Here is a 23,411-nt window from a genome sequence, read left to right on the forward strand (position 1 = left end):
GCTCCATCACCAGGGCAGAAGCAAGTGCTGAGTATGGTTGTGGAAGATGAGAAGCTCAGATTCAGGAACAGCTTGAATGTGAAGGAGGAAGCGGGGTGCAATTTATTCAACGCTCTGGAACTGTGGAAAGACATACGCTACGCAACTGGGAGTTGTGATGATCACTTCCCACTGCTAGACTGTGTTAAGAGAGGAGACGGCAAGGTGACACAACCAGGAGTTCACACATGTGCTGCGAAGGCACAGGAGGAGAGAAGACTTGCCAGTAATTGCCAGGACGTAAAACCTCCGTTGATCGCAGCCTAGTAAATAAATCTGAGTCTGCATTTGCATCTCCCTCGTAGAGATGGAAACTAGTGCGCAGAGTCCGCTGAGGGCACGCTGCACACTGCTACGTGGTCTGCCTGCCCCAGGGGGTGACAGGTCCAGGGAGGTTATCCTGCCCCTGGACTCGGCACTGGTGAGACCACTCCTCGAATCCTGTGTTCAGTTCTGGGCCCCTCACCACAAGAAGGATGTTGAGGATCTGGAGTGAGTCCAGAGAAGAGCAACGAAGCTGGTGAAGGGGCTGGAGAACAAGAGGAACGGCTGAGAGAGCTGGGAGTGTTTAGCCTGGAGAAGAGGAGGCTGAGGGGGGCCTTATTACTCTTTCCAACTACCTGAAAGGAGGTTGTGGAGAGGAGGGAGCTGGGCTCTTCTCCCAAGTGACAGGGGACAGGACAAGGAGAAATGGCCTCAAGCTCCGCCAGAGGAGGTTCAGACTGGCTATCTGGAAAAAAATTTACACATAAAGGGTCATTGGGCATCAGCAGAGGCTGCCTAGGGCAGGGGTTAAGTCCCCATCCCTGGAGGTATTTAAAAGACGGGCAGATGAGGTGCTCAGGGACATGGTTTAGTGTTTGATAGGAATGGTTGGACTCAATGATCCGGTGGATCTTTTCCAGCCTGGTGATTCTATGATTCTGTGACAGAATGCTGTGCTGCCTTTGGAAGCTGTAGATGCTCAAGGAAATCACAGCAGAAACCAACAGTCCTAAACGGATGCTTCATGCCCAGGCGGACGTTCATGAACCCGCGTGGGAGCGCCCTGTGCTGAGCTGGTGTAGAGCGTCTCCTTGCCAACGTCCATCAGCTTGGCACTCAGCTAATCCCAGGCCGCTTACACAACAGAGGCTGCCGCAGCCTCCAGCTGAGCACACGAACCCTACGAGACGAGAAGCCGCCTGCTCTGCATTAATCACTAACGATACAAGTGCATCATCCTCCCTTGGCCATCCCCTGGAGTGTGAAACGCTGGCCTCCTTCCCGCACGGAGCTGCTATTACCTCCCGCAGACAGCATCCACTACTGATTTGTGACGATGACATCAGTGTCCACAAACATCCTGACTTCCTAACTCACATCCTTCCCTTTCTGCTCCTGCCAGCAGCAAGGACACCAGCTGGACGTCGATGCAAGGAGGAGGAGGGCAGCTTTTCCTCCTCCCCGCTTCCTTGCCCCAGAGCTGATGGTACTGGGCAGGACCAGCACGGCAAGGTGAGACTTTCCCCAGGCTAAGCAACACAGAGTCCAAGTCACACGTATCGTGGGTGACATGAGCCATCCAAGCAGCTGTTTGGAAACCATCGCCCTACAGAGAATCAGTTGTCTCATCAATCAACCTCCTTCCCACTCTTCTTCAGCCTATTGTGCAAAAGCAAGAACAAATCCTCAGTTTGATCACAATTGATCAAATAGAAAATCAGCAAGGAATGCCATCCATCCTTCTTCCCCAGAAGGGCTCACCGGATGGCAACAGTAGGAGATAAACCAGTTGCAATCATAGAATAGTTTGGGTTGGAAGGGACCTTAAAGATCATCTAGTTCCAACCCCCTGCCATGGCCATGGACACCTCCCACTGGATCAGGGGCTCCAAGGCCCATCCAACCTGGCCTTGAACCCCTCCAGGGATGGGGCAGCCACCACTGCTCTGGGCAACCTGGGCCAGGGCCTCCCCACTCTCATGGTGAAGAAATTCCCCCTTATGTCCAGTCTCAATCTGCCCCTCTCCAGTTCACACCCGTTGCCCCTCATCCTATCAGTACAAGCTTTTATGAACAGTCCCTCCACAGCTTTCTTGTAGCCCCCTTTCAAGTACTGGAAGGTAACTATAAGACCTCCTTGCAGTCTTCTCTTCTCCAGTTGGATAGGTTTTGTTTAAGGCCATCCTGCAGAACACAGAATCAGGGAAAATTTTGGGTTAGAAGGGACCAGAGGCAGCCAGTCCCTCCCCCTGCCATGGGCAGGGACACCTCCCACTGGATCAGGGGCTCCAAGCCTCATCCGACCTGGCCTTCAACCCCTCCAGGGATGGGGCAGCCACCACTGCTCTGGGCAACCTGGGCCAGCGCCTCCCCACCCTCACAGCACAAAATTTCATCCTCATATCTCATCTAAGTTCAAATTCTTTCCCTTCTGTGTGCGTTCTCTGCAAATCCCCCAAATGCAGCATGAATTTTGTAGCACTTTTGCCACACGATGGATCTGGGCTCATTCCCGATCTTCAAACGCTCATCCCTGTTTACGTCCTTCACGCTGCGCTGTGACAGCACGTGTCGCGTAATGCCTTGGACAATCTGGGTCCCAATACTTACGCCAATGGACCTCCCTGATTCCCAGCACAAAGCTGGCTGTGGGCACCTTAGTCGCTCTTCAAATTGCAGGCCACAAAGCTATTTTAGTTCTGGTTTCGCTTGTAAATCAGGGGCTTACATATGTAATTGGCCTAAACCGTAAGAGCAAACAACAGCAGTGGCAGCGCAGTGCCAGCAATTATTCCTGCCTATAATAAACGCCTGTAAAATTGAAAGCCAGCCGGTGCAAATCTGGCTCCACACAGGAAAAAAACAAAACCTCACTTGCAGGGTCTGGCTACTGCTTTTTTTTTTTTTTTTTCCATTCTGGAGGAAAGATTGAGGGGAGTAAGGATTCATTCTCCTTTTCTCATTCTATCAAACTAGGCCTCCTGCCTACGTTTGGGTCATGGATTATCTTGGCTACGTTTCAGAGCTCTGGAATAAACCCAGCGAGATGCATGGAAGACAAACGCCCTGCGCAACATCATAGAATCACAGAATCACCAGGTTGGAAGAGACCCACCGGATCATCGAGTCCAACCATTCCTATCAAACACTAAACCATGCCCCTCAGCAAACATCGGAGTCCTTGGGAACAGGCCCAGCTGATCCCAGCCCTCGGCATGTGGCAACAGCGTAAACAGTGCACAGAGAGCCCTCCTTCCCCGCTCCATGCTGAGCTCCCAAGGGAGAAGTCACCCCTGGAGATGACACACAACCACGGGCTCTGCCGCCGCTGGGCACACGACCGCATGGCGCCGTTCCAGGTGAGAGCAGAGATGCTGACCTGGTGCCTTGGACCAGTCCTGCTGGTTAATGATGGCATCCTCGCTGATAAATCACTCCTTTGGGTCAAGCTGTGCAACACTGTCCCTCTTTGCACTCCTCAACCACTCACAGCTACGTCTCGCTGCAACAGAGCAAAGCAGCCGCTCTAGGACATGCAGGATGGGAGGTGTATGAGGTCACTCCTTCTGCTACGCATGTTTCTCACCCACAACACCAGAGCAACCCCTCTGAAACCCTTCTAGGATGTTGCTGAAAATCAGCATGGTCTCCCTTGATGGCAAAGACTCCCCTGGAAGCAGAAGTCCACCCTCTGGGTGACCCTCACAAGCCCAGCATGAACACCTTGCTGAGGTACCATCAATTTTAGTCCTTGGATTGCTTGAAGAATGACAAGGTTGGAAGGCATTAACACAGTGAGCACACAGCGTGGGGATGGAGTAGGAGCAGACACGCCGCCTGATGTGGTAGATGGTGCAACGCAGGTGTGGGAGCCTACAGCACCCCTTCATGGAGTAAACTGGCACGTCACCCATACCAGTGTCCTGAGAAGCGGTGGCTGCCCCATCCCTGAAGGTGTTCAAGGATGAGCAACCTGATCCAGTGGGAGGTGTCCCTGCCCATGGCAGGAGGTTGGAACTGGATGATCTTCAAGGTCCCTTCCAACCCAAACCATTCCATGATTCTACGAAAATCACTGCATCAAGTCTTCTCCTTGGTCCCTGCAGAGTGAAACATGTGATCACCTTATCACAAGGTCCTACAGATGCCCTTCCACACACATCTTCTCATAGCTAAGGGTTTCAGGGGCCATGGTTCAGCAGCGCTGCTAGCCTCATGTTCCTCCAGCATCTCATCAGCTCTTCACTTCCTCAACATTCACCAGGCAGCAGCAGATTTCTCCCATTCCAGCAGCAACTTGGAGCGCAACACCTGAGTAGCAGGGACATAGAAGGCTAGAAGGTCTGAGGTACCATCAGACTTCCTTAACCATGAATTAACCACTTCATACTTTCTAGTTGTCTCTCTCCTGCTTCTAGCAGGGGCTGAGGATGAATGGGAAGAGCTCTGTAAGGACTCCTCTCCCACTCTTCGCTTCTCTCTTCAGAAATGCTCCGTAAGTACCAAGTTCTGGTGTCTTCTGAAGAGAACCACCTTCATCACAGTTCAGAAGGGACCTTTTGGCCTAATCCTCACTAGAAAAACTGCCAAGCTGATCCTCCAGTCTCACAGTTAACAGTGAATGAGAGCTTGCCACACTGGGCAATGAGGTGCTGCTATGACAACAGGAACAGGAGATTCGTTAAAGGGTCTCATTGAGAGGGATAACGACCAATCAGGACTCATTGAGAAGGCAGGAATCAATGAAAACTGTTGGTATCGCAACACTCTGCCTGATCCAACCAGGTATTTGGTGAGCTTTGAAAGGTTGACTCGTATTGTGAGTACAACTTGTGAGGACAGGCGGATTCCTGGGGAGTAGAGATGAATATTCATGAAGGAACTCAGTTTGGGAGAGGAAATGAATCAAGTGTGACAAATGCCGCCTATTAGGAAAAGAGGGTGGCGTCTATTTTTAGTGGAGTTAAGCAAACATTAAAGCTCACTCTCTAAGAACTCCAAATAATACCACTCGCCGGCTCTGCCTCCCCAGCGCCAGATAAGAATTCAGCAGCGCGTTGCCACCAGCCAAAACCCACTCACCTCAACACAAGTTTTTCCGATTGAGCCCCCGCGTGTGTTTGATAAAAATAAAAGTTTCAATCTCCAATCTGCATAGGAAGATGTGACGGTTTCCACCAGGATTGATTTTAACCACCCCCCTCTCCAGAATCACAGGGCTCGAAGGAACCTTTTTTTGAAGACGGAAGAAAACGCTGCATTCAAATCTCCTAAAAGAGCACTCACGCGGAGCTGTAATCACTTCAGATGTACAGAATTATCAGGAGGAGAAAATTCATCTCACTTAGAATCAAGACCCAATTTGAAGCAGAAAAGGAAGAGGCTTGGTTTGCCGCCGTGCCAACCACTCAGACTTTGCGCTGAAGTCAAAGAAGCCACAGCTGCTCCGAGCCATTGATAATCATGCCCAGAATCTCTGGTGAAACTTGTTTGCAGCGGTGGCAGCGGGCTGAGAAGGATGTTGACTATTCCAAAGAGGCCCACGTTATTCTATATTTTTAGAGATACTTAGCCTGCCTATTATTATTATTATTAAGCAGAGGTGGAGTATTTACTGCCTCCTTCTCAGAGATCTGTGAAAATGCTGCCTTTCAGCAGGCTTCTCTTTTCTTCTGGTGAGCTTTAAAGAGTCTGCATCTCTTACTCTTCAGGCTTATAAAATGTCAAAATAAATAAGGCAACAGAGACAGGATACTGCCCAATAAAATCAACCCCATCCCCACAAAGCTACTTGAGAGGACTTCATCCCATAAACTGAGGGGCTCCCAAGCCAACATTAAGACCTGAGCATCTAGAAAGATCTTTCCAGGGTCATCCTAACAGCCAGCACTAGGAAGAATCCTGGGCAAGGGGAGAGCAGGAGTCAGGGATGAAGGACCCTCACGGAAAACTCTCCCAGGCTCAGCTCAGGTGCTGCTGGCTCCGTTCCTTCCTGCACACTCCCCTACCATGCACCAAGGGCCAACTCTCCAAGTCAAATGCCCCATTTCTTACCAACTCGTCTACCTGCAACATCGGTCACCTCTGCTACACAGCTTCAAGTGTGGTCCTAGAGATGGCTAACAAAGCCCCAGCGCTGCTATTACCTGTGTCAGGTATTCATTATCAATACCTGTCTGTGGCATCGATCAGGCTGGGTGAAGATCAACAACAGAAGGATCACAGAATCACCAGGGTGGAAAAGACCTCCAGGATCATCGAATCCAACCATTCCCATCACTCACTAAACCATGCCCCTCAGCACCTCGTCCACCTGTCCCTTAAACACCTCCAGGGAAGGTGACTCAAACACCTCCCTGGGGAGCCTGTTCCAGTGCCCAATGACCCTTTCCATGAAATATTTTTTCCTGATGTCCAGCCTGAACCTCCCCTGGTGGAGCTTGAGGCCATTCCCTCTTGTCCAACACCCTTCTTGTGGTGAGGGGCCCAGAACTGAACACAGGATTCGAGGAGCGGTCTCACCAGTGCCGAGTACAGAGGGAGAAGAACCTCCCTGGACCTGCTGGTCACGCCGTTTCTGATACAAGCCAAGATGCCACTGGCCTTCTTGGCCACCTGGGCCACTGCTGGCTCATGTTCAGTCGCTGCCAACCAACACCCCCAGGTCCCTCTCCTCCAGGCAGCTTTCTAGACAGACTTCTCCTAGTCTGTAGCTGCTCAGGGTTGTTGTGCCCCAAGGGCACGACCCGGCATTTGGCCTTGTTAAACCTCATGCCATTGGACTCAGCCCAGCGGTCCAGCCTGTTCAGATCCCTTTGCAGAGCCTCCCTACCCTCCAGCAGATCGACACTTCCACCCAGCTTAGTGTCATCTGCAAACTTGCTAAGAGTGCACTCAATGCCTTCATCCAGGTCATTGCTAAAGACCCAGACTGTCTGGACCCAGCACTGAGCCCTGGGGACACCACTTGTAACTGGGAGTCTTTCCCAGAGCAGCCAAAACCTGGGACATCTGTGACTTTGGGATCAGAGATGGTGTCTCACCTTGAGGTTCAGCCCCCCACCCCTATTAGGTGTCCTGATGATTTCCCCCAGCTTCCAGGTCAGAAGCTCCCCTGTCACCTAGAGGGGAAGACACCCACCATCAGGGACGTGTGGCTCGTGACCAGGTGCATTGGGCAACCTGCACTCCCAGCACGGCACGTGTGGCTGGGTCCCCACCAGGACAAGTGGGCAGAGCTGGGTTCCCACCAGGCAGAGCTCATCGTACCTCACCCTCTTTGCAGTGTCATTGGTTAGGAAAGTTGAGCCTGTTGTCCTTTTGAGAGCACATCTCCGTCCCTCGTAGCACTGGCCCTCAGCAACTGTTGCCATGGTTATTACACTGGAGTGCTTTTCATCAAGAAGAAGCTGCAACTGCCAAATTGTCTCTTGTAAGAGTTATTTAGAAATACCTAGTTCCTAAGTAGGAATAACGGGTTCAGCCTGCCCACAGAAGCCAGCGATCCCAATTATTTTCGCTTTGATCCTCCCTTCTTTCTGGTCTCTGCCAGGTTCAGGTTTAAAGCAGGGGTTAGAGATAAGCAGAAGAGAAGGAACGCTTCCTGAAGGGAAACACACTCGGCTCTGCCAGGAGATTAAAGGTCTCTCTTCATACAAAGCCCCCGCTTTTCAATCAATCATAAATAGGCTATAACAAGGCACAGCAATCAACCAGGAAACACATCCTCACCTGTCGGGTTCAGGGGAGAACAGAGATGGATTTGCCAGCTCCATCATGTTAATTGTTAATCAAGGTATTAAGAGCACAGCCCAAAACCCCTTCATCAGTCAAGGGAGGAACCGATGTCCTGGCGCTCTCCTCCTGCGAGCAGGGGCTGTGCCTGTTTGGCTCTGGCAGGGGGCACCAGCCCACGGCTCTGCCGGGGGTGCCGGCGCTTGGCGTCGAGAGGCGGCCGCCTTTCAGACCCACTTTCAGCAGCACAAAGTGAAGGAACAAAGCCTGCTCCGGAAAGCCAAGGCCGTTTTGTTTAGCTCTCATTTAAAGCTCTGAAGGGTGACTGGGTAATGATGGGGCTGGTTTCCCCCTGCAGATCGGGTCCCACAGCGCAGTCCGTTAGGCTTTGAATGACATGAATGCCTTTTTCCGCTCCGTGCTATCCCTGGCACAGGTTCTGGGTAGGGAGATGCAAGACCTGAAGAATGGAACAGCTAAAGGACAGGCACGTGGAGCCCACCAGAGCCTGGGCATCCGCCGGTACCCGCACTTCCCAAATCCCTGCCTGGTAGAGCGGAGAGGCTGCCCAAGGCACCGGGACCCTCCCCACAGAGAGAGGAAGACCTAGATCTCCCGGGGTTGGGTTCACTTCCCTGTGCTGGCAAGGCACCACACGGCCAGTGGAGAGCTGCAGCCCCAACACACGTGTGCCACCACACTGCTCAGCAGCCCCCCCAGATCACAGAATCATAGAAGAGTTTGAATTGCAATGAACCTTAAAAAACATCCAGTCACACCCCCTGCCATGGGCAGGGACACCTCCCACTGGATCAGGGGCTCCCAGCCCCATCCAGCCTGGCCTTGAACCCCTCCAGGGATGGGGCAGCCACCACTGCTCTGGGCAACCTGGGCCAGGGCCTCCCTGCCCTCACAGCAAAACATTTCTCCCTAAGATCTCATCTCAATCTCCCCTCTCTCAGCTGAAAACCATTCCCCTCATCCTCTTCCTGCACTCCCTGATCCAGAGCCCCTCCCCAGCTTTCCTGGAGCCCCTTTCAAGACTGGAAGCTGCTTTAAGGTCTCCCTGCAGACTTCTCCTCTCCAGGCTGAACAACCCCAACCCTCTCAGCCTGTCCTCATTCGGGAGGTGCTGCAGACCTCGGCTCATCTCTGTGACCTCCTCTGGCCTCACGCCAACAGCTCCATGTCCTTCTTGTGCTCAGGACTCCAGAACTGGACGCAGGGCTCCAGGTGGGTCTCACCAGAGCGGAGCAGAGGGGCAGAATCCCCTCTCTCACTCTGCGGTCCCACTGCTTTCTGGGCTGTGAGTGCACATTTCTGGCTCATGTTGAGCTTCTCATCCCCCTGTACCCCAAGTTCTTCTCCTCGGGGCTTCTCTCAATCCATTGTCTGTCCAGTCCCTAACTGTGCTGGGGATTGTCCTCACCCAGGTGCACAACCGTGCCCTTGGCCTTGATGTTCGTGAGGTTCACAGGATGATGAGCTCTGCCTTCCAAGGACACTGTCCGCCTTTAACAGCCACACACTAAAGACAAAGAACTGAAGTTGGATGATGTGACGCCCGGAAGGATCAAGATTCATCCTTCCCCGAGTTAAAGAGAGACAGAAGAAGACTTCACTCATTCCAGCTGAAGTAGCTGGATTTAAAGAAATTAAATTTGTCAGTTCATTAGTGTGTAACACAAGAACGAAAAAGGCATTTCTAATTCCTGATCCACTAATCCACAATCCGCTCATCTGCAATCCCCAGGTCCCCAGGGAAAGAAAAGAAAATCCACAGCAGCCTTACACTTTTCCTCTACGATTCCCTGGCCAGGTCCTGCAGACAGAGCTCAAACTACAAAGCCTCCTTCCCATTTCAGAACACACCTGGGCAAATTCACTGCCATGCCAGGGGGTATCAGGGATAATAAAACCCAAACTGCCCTTCTCAGAAGTGAGTAGTGGATGATTCGTGAGGCATCAGGCATGATGCTTCCCGCGTTTGCTCAGGTCCCCACAGATCTGCAGTATCAGCTCATTTGCAGCAGCCCTCCCACTCGTTAGGACAATTAGCAAGGTTAGAAATGCTGCTGCTGTGCTGCAGGAAGGGGTCCTGCACTGTGAAAAGCCTCTCCTGGCTGGACCAAAGAAATGTGTCTCTCTGTATCTTCTTGCCAGCTGCTGGGCACCTGGGGACACTGCTCCTCACCCATTTTGCCCCAGGAAGATGGGTTTGAGGTACCCCTGCTCTCAGGGGGCGCAGGCAACACAGGCCTGCAAGAACACTCACAGTCCCCTTGGCCACTTCACGTGCTTTAAACTATGATCTCCACAGGCAGCAGCATCTTTCTACACCAAACCCTTCTTTAAGCTTTTTCAGACCCCCTTGCCCCATTCAGCTAGGTGAGGTAAAGGCATCCACAATCCTCTTTCTGGCCAGCATGCCCCATGCCAGCACAAACGGAGGATCATCCGTGAGCGCCGAGCCGTGGGGTGGGAAGTTGGGTCCTCTCCAGGGACTGCCACCACTGCATTAACAACCCCCTTCACACCCTCTCCAGACAGACATGCTGACATAACTCCATAATGGACCTGGTTCTGCCTTTGCAAAGCTCCTCTGCCTTCACCTGCTGCTTCTCCCCAACTCGGTAGCTGCTAAGAACTCACCAACCATAGAATCACCAGGTTGGAAAAGACCCATCGGATCATCAAGTCCAACCATGTAAGCATGGTCATGGGCTGAGCTGCAAGGCTGGTTTGTACAGGGAGGACTTACTCCCAAAACATCAGGGAGAGTTGAAAGGCTGAGAGAGTAGGGGGTTTGTTCAGCCTGGAGAGGAGAAGGCTGCAGGGAGACCTTAGAGCAGCTTCCAGTGCTGAAAGGGGCTCCAGGAAAGCTGGGGAGGGGCTCCTGAGCAGGGAGGGCAGGGATAGGACAAGGGGGAATGGTTTTCAGCTGCAAGAGGGGAGATGGAGATGAGATCTTAGGGAGAAATGTTTTGCTGTGAGGGTAGGGAGGCCCTGGCCCAGGTAGCCCAGAGCAGTGGTGGCTGCCCCATCCCTGGAGGTGTCCAAGGCCAGGCTGGATGGGGCTTGGAGCAACCTGATGCAGTGGGAGGTGTCTCTGCTCATGGCAGGGGGTGGGACTCAACGGACTTTGCAGTCCCTTCCGACCCAAACCATTCCACGATCTCCTTTCTGCAGCACCTTTTCTTTCTCCTTTCCAGCAGCTACGTTAGAAATGCTGTAAAGGTTTGTGGCTACAGACTCCAGAAATGTCCCCTAACGCCAAAGCCAGCGCAGGTAACACCACCAGGTATTTCTCCATAACTCTCTTTCCAGGGACAGATCCACCCTCCATGTCTCACAGGCAAGGACGTGAAACCACAGCCCTAAGGGGAATTGCTCAGGTCACAGGAGCGCAGAGCAGAGCCTGAACTCACTGCCCTCCCCACGCTGCTTCCACACCTCCACATTCCCATTCCCAAGTTTTTTGGAGCATGCCTTAAAATAGTCTCGCTCCGCTCTCCATCACGGCAGCCACACAAGAGCCATCCTGCACAGCTGTGGGAGCTCAAGGCCAGAAATAGCAGCTCATCACTATCGCACGTCAACCCAATCTGCAGACCCCAATCCCCTCCCCGTCACCCCAACCCACACACCACCTTCACTGCTCCAGGCGCCGCTCTTCCCCGTGCCCTCCTCGAGCAAGAGGTCCCCCTGGAAAGGGACAACCCAGGGGTGACTCTACTGCACGACACCTGCGTTTCTCCTGCTGAGTTCCTCAGCCTGTGCTCACAGAGATCCACGGCAGCGCAATCGATCTCCTGACTCTGACGGGGTAGGACCGAGCCCTGACTCCATTCCACTCTTGAAGGTTTCAATTAATCATAAAGCCAATTCCATTTTGGGCTCCATCTGTCTTTATTCCTTCAGGGACTAATAATGCCTCACCGTGTGTTTTCACACACTAGCTGAACTGAAATTAAGACAGATTCCGCTATGAAGTGCCCGAGAAGAAAATGCATTTCTTAAAATGAAAATTTCAGAGTCGTTACCACGCTCAGCTCGGAAAAAGATCTCGTTAAGTAAAAGCAGCCAGGTATCCATTTGGAAAACAACTCAGGTGAGTTCCTGCTTGTTACAAACACACTGAAATCGTATTTATGGGCTTTTATGACAGAAGATATATGGAAATGTACAACAATCTGCTTGCAAAGGGAGGGAGGTGAGGAACACCCTACGTGGGCAGCCGCCGACCACAGGGATGCTGGCAGCAGCCCCCCTGCTGCACCAGGCATGGACCAGAATCCCGAATCCCTGCTCAGCCCTCTCCGTTACGCTGACAGAAAGGGATAAAACACTAAGAATCTTGGCGGTTCCTCACGTATGGCAGGGTTTCATTGCTTAAGGCAAAGGGAAACCTCATTTGCATGGTCCCGCACTGCTGGGTTTGTGTTCCCACCTCTGTGAAATCCAGGCACAACCAGCCAGGCCCACACGTCCACTTCACTGAGGTAATTCCTACCTTGGTCTGGTGGTTTATACAAAGCAACGGACCTACTTATGGATGGAGCGTAACAATGAACTAACTACCTGTCCCTAGAAACAGCCACCATGGGGCTGCGCCCATCGTCCTGCAGCACCACTGCGTTCACGTCCTCCTCACCCTCACGGCAACGAGGTCCCACCTGGGTGACAGCCCAGACTGACACGGGCAGGGAGGCCCCAAGCCCAGGGCAGCTCCAGGCTGATGAACACAGGGGAACAGGTATGGCTGGGCAACAGCAGAGTCACGAATGAGGAGAGAAGCAGCCTGACAGGACGCTTACCATGACCCACATATCACCTGGGCTCCAGCTAACACCACCTGACTGCAGGAAGAGCCTTTTCACTTCCCCATGTCCTGTTTTCAGGGCATTTGGAGTTAAAAAGGAGAGACAGCCTAGAAAGTTTGGTCGCAAAAAAATTACATGGTGCGCTCCCCGTTTAAATTCATAAGAGACAAACTCAGAGAGAGCGCGTGAGAACCAAAGCGCGCTGGAGGGACAGCTAGGCACCTCGCACGGAAGCGAAGACGCGCTCCTTTGATGGTTGCCTCCTGGAACTGGCTGCAGTACCTTGGAAACTCATTAAATGCAGCAGAAAGGACAAGTGACGTACATCTATTGATGCTCTGAGCAGCAAATTAGTTTTTAAATCTATTCAGGTCTCACATAGTGGCGTCAAGGGGCTGAGACTCGGTGGGAAGCGGCTGCGACAGTGTTTCTCCAGCTTGCATGATGACTCCAGGCCGCCCCGTGAGAAGGGGGCTGCCACCGGTCCAGCTCCCCGGAGATTCTCGTGGCCACAGATGGCTGCCCTGACCAGCAGGGCTCAGAGGTCTGCGCAGCTTCTCAGACAGCCAAGCCAGTGAGTCATCCCCTTCCAAAACATGCCAGGCAGCTCCAAGGGTCTCTAACGGAACATCTCCTTTTAAGCAGAAATAGGATCATCTAAAATAAAGAGAGATCATAATCCAGCTCACAAGACACAGAATGTCAGCACCTGAGGGAAGAGCAAGTAGTCAACAACGATGATGAGTTTCTTCAGAAAGATAATTTCCAGTAAGCTGTTGTTTCCTCTCCAAAGAGCATCAGCCTGTTCAAACACCTGGAGAGCCTTGAAGGGGATGAGGCTGGCAACAGTCTGCTGGAAGACCTGAGGACCTGTCTTCATGGATGAATCTTCATAGAATCATGGAATGGTTTGGATTGGAAGGGACCTCAAAGCACATCCAGTTCCAACCCCTGCCATGGGCAGGGACACCTCCCACCAGATCAGGTTGCTCAAAGGGATGGGGCAGCCACCCCTGCTCTGGGAAACCTGGGCCAGGGCCTCCCCACCCTCACAGCAAAACATTTCTCCCTAAGATCTCATCTCCATCTCCCCTCTTGCACCTGAAAACCATTCCCCTCGTCCTCTCCCTGCCCTCACTGATCCAGAGCCCCTCCACAGCTTTCCTGGAACCCCTTTCAGTGCTGGAAGCTGCTCTAAGGTCTCCCTGCAGCCTTCTCTTCTCCAGGCTGAACAACCCCAACTCTCTCAGCCTGTCCTTGTACAGGAGCTGCTCCAGCCCTCAGATCATCTCCATGCCCTCCTCTGGACTCACTCCAACAGTTCCAGGTCCTTGCTGTGCTCAGGACTCTAGAACTGAACACAGGGCTCCAGATGGGGTCTCACCAGAGCAGAGCAGATGCACAGAATCCCCTCCCTGCCCCTGCTGGTCCCACTCTTTGGATGCAGCCCAGGACATGGTTGGTTTCTGGGCTGTGAGCACACATAATCAAGTGTTTCAATGAATCTTAAAACACATGAATAGATAGATAAGGAAAAAACTTTTGAAGCTGGAGAACAGGTAGGCTGGAAGATGCCAACCTATGAAGAAGGGCCTTAATCTCTCTTCCATCAAGAAAAGCAAGGACCAATCTGTATTGCTATGAAAGGCTGCGGCTGCCAGCTCATGTTATTTTGCCTCCTAAGCAAGCGCGGGGTCCAACAGCTCTGCCTTCTTCTCCTCAGCACAAGGGCAAGACTGGGGGGACAACAGCAGGCTGGCAAGTGGATGTGGCTAAATCCAGCAGGCAGCTCGTGAGAGGCACGGGCAGCACCCCAAAACCCCTCCAAACACCCCGTTCCACGACCACCGCTCGCCCCGCAATCTGCCCGGGTCTGCCTTTGCATGCTCGCTGCGTAGAGCCTGCCAGCAATTAAACCCAACAAAAGCTGCAGCCAGGAAAGGGGTAGGAGGGTGCTCGCAGCAGGACCTGCCAGGGAAGCACAAGGATCTGGATCCTGCTATACAAGCTCAGACAACAACCATCATCAAAATCACTGGGACAGTGCTGTCCACCCCAAACCCTGCTGGGAGCAGGTACTTAACTGAGGCTGCATCCTGCATTTCCTGCTCGCATTGTTGCTCTTCCTCCCCTTCTTCGCTGCTTTGTTCAATTCAATGCACTTCTTCGGCGTCCTCTCTGAAATGCATCAGCGAGGGGCTGCTCCAGCCTCCTGCACCCCTGATTAAAGAGAAGACGCAGAAGCCTCCTCTTTGTGAAGCGTTTTGCACCTGTTACAGGGAGGGACTGTGGAGAACACGCGATGCGGGGAAGTCACGGCAGGTCAGGAAAATAATGTAGGTGTTAGGGAGGGGAATCTTTGAAGCTTGTGAAGCCATTAGCCGAGTGCACAGGCTGCAGTGACAATGATAAACAGAGAATATGGATGAGGAATAAATAGAGGCTGAAGAGACAGAGGAATACACATTCTGCCCAGCGATGAAACCAGGTCTGCACCGAGAAATAGCAAGTTTGGGCTGCTTTTTTTTCAGAATCACAGAACAGTTTGGGTTGGAACTCCAAGCCCATCCAGTTCTAACCTTGCTGCCATGGGGGGACACCTCCCACTGGATCAGGTTCCTCAAAGCCCCATCCAACCTGGCCTTGAACCCCTCCAGGGATGGGGCAGCCACCACTGCTCTGGGCAACCTGGGCCAGGGCCTTCCCACTCCAATCGTGAAAGATTTCTTCCTGAGGTCTCATCTCAATCTCCCCTCTTCCAGCTGAAAACCATTCCCCTCATCCTATCCCTGCCCTCCCTAATCCAGAGCTCTCCCCAGCTTTCCTGGAGCCCCTTTCAGGACTGGAAGCTGCTCAAAGGTCTCCCCACAGCCTTCTCTACTCCAAGCTGAACAACCCCAACTCTCTCAGTCTGTTCTCATACAGGAGATGCTCCAGCCTTCGCATCATCTCCATGGCCTCCTCTGGACTCGTTCCCACAGCTCCATGTCCTTCCTGTGCTGAGAACTCCAGAGCTGCACACAGGGCTCCAGGTGGGTCTCACCAGAGCAGAGCAGAGGGGCAGAATCCCCTCCCTCACCTGCTGATCCCACTCTTTGGATGCAGCCCAGGACACAGTTGCCTTTCCGGCTCTCTTGCAGAAAGCTATTAAGTAACCAGTCCGAATGCATAATTGAAATGGAAGCCACCACAATAACTCACATGCTTTAGCGGAGAACATTTACTAAATGAGAAGAGACAGAAAGCATGTGTTTTATATAATGCATGACCTGGCTGTGATGAGTCTTTCCTCCAGGCTGCGTCACCAACCATCTCGGCTGCAGAGAGGGTGCTGCCGAGCACCGCCAGAGTGGCTTCCCAGCCCTGCCACGTCCCCAGGTTGGCCACCTCATGCAGGTCTTGCAACAGCGAGCAGCACGAGAGTGACAAGACCCTGCCCGGCTCTGGGAGCGCTCACCTCCGTGTGAAGGACAGGCAAGGAAAAAATCGCCTGCGCTGTCAAGGCTGAGCCCTGCGGTAACTGGTAAAATGCAACAGCACTCAGGGCTGGGGGCGACCAAACAGGTTTACTCACTGTGGGAGTGTGATGGGAGGCCAAACACTCCAGCTCGAGCAATCTGCATCCTCACTGCTTAACCTCCTTGTCTTCCCTCACACCACAGCCCAACCCAGAGCCCCCGGACTGGGTAACTCACGCCAGAACTCCAACATCCTCAGCTTAAAAATAGTCCTGTGGGGTGAGGCTGAGATGTCCAGCTCTCTAGCAGCTGCACCTGGAAAAAACATTCTTGGATGGGTATAAACTTGATAGGGGCAGATTTAGACTAGACATAAAGAGGAATTTCTTCACGATGAGAGAGGTGAGGCCCTGGCACACGTCACCCAGGGAAGTTGTGGCTGCCCCATCCCTGGAGGTGTTCCAGGCCAGGTTGGATGGGGCTTTGAGCAACCTGATCCAGTGGGAGGCAACCCTGTCCATGGCAGGGGGGTTGGAATTGGATGACCTTCAAGGTTCCTCCCAACCCAAACCATTCTATGACTCTATGAGCACTCAGCCCTCCGCTGTGCACCCCCAGCCTCCAGAAACTCGTGTTCCCTCAGCGTTTACACCACCAAAGCATTGATGAGAACAAAACCAGGAGCAAACCTTGGATTCTAGATTTTTCTCCTGGGGTCCGCTCTTTCTGTCTCCCTGAGAGCACAAGAACAGCAGTTTACCATTTAATTGTTAATTACGCTTTCTTGTTAGATTTCAGACACTGAAAAATGTTTAGGGATTTATTCTTCTGTGTAATTAACCATAATGATGAAACAGAGTTTTCTATCACACTGCGGTTTTTGCTGAGGTCATTCATAATAGGGAAAGGCTAAATAGGTTGAGTTCATTATCGTTACAAAAAAAAAATTGAGGTGACCCAATCAAATTAATTTGAAATTAAGTGCAGTGAGGCTGATAACTCCACACAAGTCAGGAGTTCAAATAAAAATAGAAGAGACAGTCTCCAAAGCAAGGAATTACAAGCGGGCAGGGAGTCGAGCAGGAATTGCTGCATCTGGGAGGTGGCAAACACACGGCGTTGGCAAACAGGGCCAGGGAAAACCAGTGCAAATGGATAAAGAGATGGGCAAAGGCTGCAGGATGTAAGAGGAGAAGCTGGAGAAGGAAGGGATGAACATGAAGATGGATTTGAAAAAAATGGGTAGGGACAGTGCTTGCTAAGCTAACTAGATTTATTCCTCTGCCCAGAGATTCTTATGTCCTTACAAGACAGCTTTGAAGCAAGGTCTTTAATTTTACTTTTCCTGGGTTTACGGCTTGGCCCTTAACGTTATTTAACAGCAGCGAGTGTCAACCAGCTTCACTGCGAAGCTGGACTTAATTCAAAGCCGTTAAATCTGGTGGAAGCTTTTTTTCTCTCAACAAAGACATCCTTAACACTCACAGAATAGTTTGGTTGGAAAAAACTTCAGAGATCATTGAGTCCAACTGTCTCTGTCCACTACTAAACCATCCCCGAGCACCTTGTCAGACCATCTTTTAAGCCCCGACAGAGATGGAGAGTCCACCACTGCCCTGGGCAGCCTCTGCCAGGGCTTCATCGCTCTTCTGGTAAAGAAATTTTCCCTAATCTCCAATCTAAACCTCTCCTGGTGCAACTTGAGGCTACTTCCTCTCTTCCCATCCCTTGTCACTTGGGAGCAGAGCCTAGCACCCACCTCACCACCACCTGCTTTCAGGAGCTGCAGAGAGTGATGAGGTCTCCCCTCAGCCTCCTTTTCTCCAGGTTAAACAGTCCCAGGTCCCTCAGCTGCTCCCAGAATCCCTGGGCTCCAGCCTCTTCCCCAGCTCCGTTCTTTTCTCCAGATGCTCTCCAGCCCCTCAATGACCTTTTTGGAGTGAGAGGCCCAAAGAACCTGCTGCTGCTCCGACAAAACTTGCAAGCCATAAACCCTAGCAGAACGGATCCCACTGAAATACTGATGGATAGATGGGGAAACAGCATTCCCCTAGGAATAACAGCAACTGGGATGTTTGTGATAAACATAAGGCTTGAATCTCATGGGAAATGGTTAAGACATGGAATACCCTGACAAGAGCCACCTCCAGGAAACTCCCAACTGCTTCCGCAGGATGATGCTCGAGTTGCTTCCTGTGATGAGTTTGCTCCCAAGTCTTTACCAAGTCCTGTAATGTTTGTTTTATTACTTCGGGGCCAAAGCAGAACAGTGAGATCCCAGCAGCCCTGGGCTCGGAGATTGCCCTGCTGGGACATACGGCAAACCTAAGGTCAGACCACCAGTTCCATAGAATCACAGAATCAACTGGTTGGAAAAGACCTTTGAGATCATCGAGTCCAACCGTCCCCATCCACCACGCGAGCAAGCTGGCTAAGCAACGTTAACAGCACAAAGGTTTGTAGAGGGTGGGTCAAAAGGCCACACATCCCTCAATGCAGCTGCATGAGCTGCTTTTCTCCTGGCTCCCCACTTCGGTCACGCCAATTCTTCCACTTTCTGCCCTCTCCCCATGAAATACAAACTGCTTCTCTTTGCCTTGAAGATCCCACAGCTTTGCTTCTCTCCGTCCTCACCTCTAAGTCACCCCTAAGCATGCAGGGAGCATTTGGGTTAAAGCTTCAAGAAGGCATTCCACATAAATTATTATTTCCCTTCTAAAGGGATTATAAAAATCCTTTTATTACAAAATATTAAAATGTTCAATTTATTGGTGTGGAAAAACATTTCCTGGAGGGAAAGTTTTGAAAAATTGAAGTTTTAATCACAAGCATAATCCTTTCTGGCTACCATTTCCAGTCTTGTGAAACATCGAGATACGAATTGCACAGCGGCTTGGCTGCACTACGAACAAAGGAAGACGCTGCCTGTAAATAGCTTAGAGGACATCAGAAGACACTTCTCTCATCAGCAATCTTTTTTTTTTAGCTTAATATAGCTCCTCTTTGCATAAAACATTGACATTTTTGCAATGTTTGGACCCAACGGTGCGAATGCTGATTGTCAGCCGAAGATACCAGCGTGTGCCTTCAAAAATACGCGAGAGCATTTTACCAACAGTCGTTTCACTCTCCTCCAAAATCTGCCTCTTAATATTTCATACTTACTTATATTTTAAATGTTAGAACCACCAGATAAACGCTAACATGCTTTTATGCTAATGCAATCACCGCAAACCCAGATAATGTTGTGTATTGGCATATACTGTTAGTGAATTATGGATACCTAAATGTACAATCCCACATGCCTAGCAATTATTTTTGTTAGTGCATTTAACTTTTATTTGCAATCAGAGCACTTGAGGATTGTTCAAATGAAGTTTACTTTTTGCAAACTGCTGAATGGAAAACATTCTGTTAAAGGCTGAAAAACAGGAAGGCTGTGATGAGGTTGCGGAGTCGCAATAAGGGCTCCGCTCAGAAACCTCCACCAGATGGAACGATATTTGATTTGGTCACCGACTGGGTGATTAAAACCCAAATGTCTAAAATGAAGGGCATAGAAGAGAAACGAGAGATGAAACTTTGATTTCCTCCTTACCGGAGAAGCCACGGCAGAGGCTCACAGACAGAGGCAGACGGGTGCCGGGATCCAGCACCCATCCAGCTAGACCTCAGCATCCTTTGCCTCGAGGACCCAATTCTCCTGTGCTGAGGCTGTTTTTCAAGTCTAGTTTAATCTAGATAAATAGGAGCGATATCAGGAGGGAGAAATCCTGAACAGTTTCTTGCTATGCCTTCTCCTCCTCCTCCTCCTCTTTCTCCTCCTGCCTTTGGCCAGCCAGCTGGACCATTGCCTCAAGGACCTGTTCCACTTGAAACCCCTTTTATCCCAAACCGGTTTCCAGCACAGACAGACCTCTGAGCTGGGTTCCAGCTGGACCACGTGCCGGTGAGACCTGGGGGAGCAGCTGGTTGCTCCATCCCCTACTGGCTTCACTACCTGATCGGAGTTCAAGTCAATGCAAACTGGGAGAAGAATATGGATATTTTGTAAGAGCTGAAAATTTCTGGATGCAACCCAAGCGTGTCTGAGGCCCCTCAGTGTCCAGTGGCTTTATCCTGCGTGGAACAATTTGCCTACAGCCACTGCCAAGCTGCCCCTTCTGGATTCATCTCTGCCAGGAGCTAACGACCTCCCGGGCTGGGCTGAGGACTTGCTATGATCATGCCCTGATTTTCTTCTGGGGAGATTTGCCTGGCTTGAAACCACTGGCCTGGGCCAACCTGGCTGAAGAGCCCTGGAAGGCGGCCACAGCCCCGTTTGGTGAGCAGCAGAGCATCGCCTCTCGCCCAGGCACGGCTCAGCCTCCAGCACGGGGTTCGATAGCAGCCCCAGGGACACAGGTACGGATCAGATCACACCTCTACAGCCCAGGGAGCTGGGGCACCACCAGGCACTTACCAACAAGCCCTACCACCTAACCGAGGGCATAGGAGCCACCACGAGTGAAGGAAATAAACATCCACCCCTTGGAAAAACAGGAGCCATCAGCAAATGCTTAGTGTGAAGTACTCAAAATGCCCCCGGCAGCTTAAATGGAGCACGGAGGAAGCCGAGAAAATGCACGAACAAACAAATTAAGCAGATAGCACAAAGCAGACGGGTTGGCATGTAGGTGTCTATTGAGAAAGCTTAAGCACAGCAAGGGGAGAAAAGCAAACCTAAAAACCAGGCATAATATTCCTCACATTTTGGAACCGTGCTCTTGGAGAATACATCATCCAAACCACTCTAAATTACCATCTGTCAGAGCGTCCTTTAAAGAGAAAGGTCTCAAAGTTTCCAAAGCAGGATTTTAACATTGTCATATTAGAGAAGAAATTGCTTCTGTCCAAAGAAAGGTGTTTGCATTCAGTGAGGAACACCACACAAAAGCATCGTTTTCTGGCTGCTCACATCATGGGACAACAAATTCCTGGAGTCTTCATCACATCGCGTTAGCTACATCAAGAGAGAAGCAGCTTAATCGCCCCCATCACTTCACAAGTTACCTGCAAATGTTTCCAGAGCCTCTGCGTGATTTTCTTTTTATGAAACATGTTATTAAGAGTCTACACGCTATTAAAGAACCTAACAATTACGATACCATTTTAAACATTAAGATATGCCAGAATATGAAGAGCAGGTCTGCGTTTCTGATGCGAAAGCGTGTATCTTACTGTCACCAAGAAGTCGAGCTCTGTTTCAGACTTGAACTGATTCTTTCCTGGTGTAAATCCGGGTTCCTGCTGCTGCCCGTGAGGCTGCGCTGCTTCTCACACGCTGAGGACCAACTGCACCGTGTCCAGGATGGCAAAATAAATGCGGATTTGTAGACTATAGATCAGACTAAGTGATAAATAATTTATAATGGTGGCGAAGGTGACCGTATTTGTAGGCAGAGAAATATGCAGATAGAACGGTCCTAACTGTCAAGTCTTCACTCTGCACTTCTGACCTTGAAGTTTGGGTCCATCCCATGCATTTCTAAAGCCTCTGCACCAGTGAATGTGCAACACACACCCCCTAGAGCCCCCAGACCCATAAAACGAAAAGGAGACTAATAAACCCCACTGAGCCCACGCAGCACCACCCACTGCATGACATGCAACGTCCTAACACGAGGCCAGCTGGGCTCCTCCGAGCAGCAGCCACCTTCCAACACACCACAAACATCCTTCAGACCGGGCTCTTCTTGATCCAGCCTGCTGATCTCATGCCTAATCAACACCCCTTTGGTGTCAGAGGCACAGGTCCAAGGGCATAAAACCCCTCCAAAGACCACGGGAGTTGCTGTATTTCTGAAATCAGCATCTCGCTATCCTAAAGAGCCTATGAGAAAGGAACTGGAGGGAGAAAAGTGCTCCCTGGGGCACTCGGAACCACACCCTCCTCCTCATCTTCCCCCAGAGACGGCTGCCAAGGAGTGAGGACTGAAGGCAGAATTATTCCCCTTGGACTTTGTGAAAACAAGGAGCTCAGGGAAACCAAGAAACAATCCTAAATTTCACATCAAATTCCCTCTGGCTGAGTCTAACAAGCAGGATGAAGACATGCTGAGGAGAAGACATGGGGAAGCGGTGCTGTGAGGAAAGGGCTAGGCAGGGAGAAGACAATTTGGTGCATCACAGGACAAGGGGAGCTTTCAGCTCCTGCTGTTAGAAATAAATTGAAAGACAAGGAGAGCACAGAGCTAGTCCGGTCTCCCAAGGATTTCACACTCCCACCCAAGGTGGGACAGAGCTCACCTGGACAGCGCGGCACCCAGGACAAAGGCAGCGTGCTCCTTCAGCAGGGCCTCAGTGCTGTTCAACCCATTGATCACAAGCTGGAGTCCCCCCATGGAGAGGAAATCCTTAGCGTTGTCCACCTGGGAGAGAGCAGGAGCCCATCAGCACAAAGCCCCAGCCAGATCCCACTCAGCAGCTCTTCCAGACACACAGCGTCAGTTCTTTGCTCTCTCACCTGAGCAGATCTTTACTGGGAAGCCAGGGAATTGTATGTTTTGTGAATGCAATTAATTAATTGATGCTCTAATTGTAGCACCAGGAGTTAGGGATATCAGCAGAACACAGGCAGCATCACCTCTTCTCGCAGAGAAGTGCACTGAAAGGGGCTCAAGGAAAGCTGGGGAGGGGCTCTGGATCAGGGAGGGCAGGGAGAGGATGGGGGGAAATGGTTTTCAGGTGCAAGAGGGGAGATTGAGATGAGATCTTAGAGAGAAATGTTTTGCTGTGAGGGTGGGGAGGCCCTGGCCCAGGTTGCCCAGAGCAGTGGTGGCTGCCCCATCCCTGGAGGGGTTCAAGGCCAGGTTGGATGGGGCTTGGAGCCCCTGATCCAGTGGGAGGTGTCCCTGCCCATGGCAGGGGTGGGACTGGATGGGCTTTGAGGTCCTTTCCAACACAAACCGTTCCGTGATTCTATGATTCTGGGTATTTTCCCTCTGCACCCCCAACAACTTAATGAAACAAAGAAGCCAGTCCCTGCTCAGAAGGGACCTCCAGGAGCATCCCCTCGGGGAAGCCTGGGCAAAGGTTTTTCTGAAGCAGAGGTTATTGGACAGTAGGGAGAAGTTTAAACAGTAGTGTGGATTCCTCGGTCCTAGACTTGAAGCAGACTTGGGGCTCACCACGCAAAACCATAATGGGCTTCTGCTCAGAGAGGTTAGAAAAGGGCCCCAGGTAGCTCGCGAACAAACAGCACAAAGTGCTTCAAGTACGAAATGCAGTCCAAAGCCAAATCACTGCATTTTGATTTTCAACTGCATTTTGCAGTTTAGGAATTGGACAAACACTCAGAATTGCGTGTTCAAAAAATTCAGGTTTAGAATTT

At 51.3% G+C, this 23,411-nt stretch overlaps 1 protein-coding gene across 3 annotated transcripts in view; it reads right to left on the bottom strand.

Moving 5' to 3' along the window:
* SIL1 (SIL1 nucleotide exchange factor) overlaps positions 1-23,411 on the bottom strand; it is a 112,021-nt gene that overhangs the window by 20,755 nt on the left and 67,855 nt on the right. For all 3 annotated transcript variants that reach the window (XM_069869666.1, XM_069869667.1, XM_069869664.1), the window contains one exon: positions 22,328-22,449. In XM_069869666.1, coding sequence (XP_069725767.1) covers positions 22,328-22,449 — 122 coding nt within the window. The remainder of the gene's footprint in view (positions 1-22,327; positions 22,450-23,411) is intronic.

The sequence above is a fragment of the Phaenicophaeus curvirostris genome, chromosome 15 (assembly GCF_032191515.1).
Source record: "Phaenicophaeus curvirostris isolate KB17595 chromosome 15, BPBGC_Pcur_1.0, whole genome shotgun sequence".
NCBI classification, from domain to species: domain Eukaryota; kingdom Metazoa; phylum Chordata; class Aves; order Cuculiformes; family Cuculidae; genus Phaenicophaeus; species Phaenicophaeus curvirostris.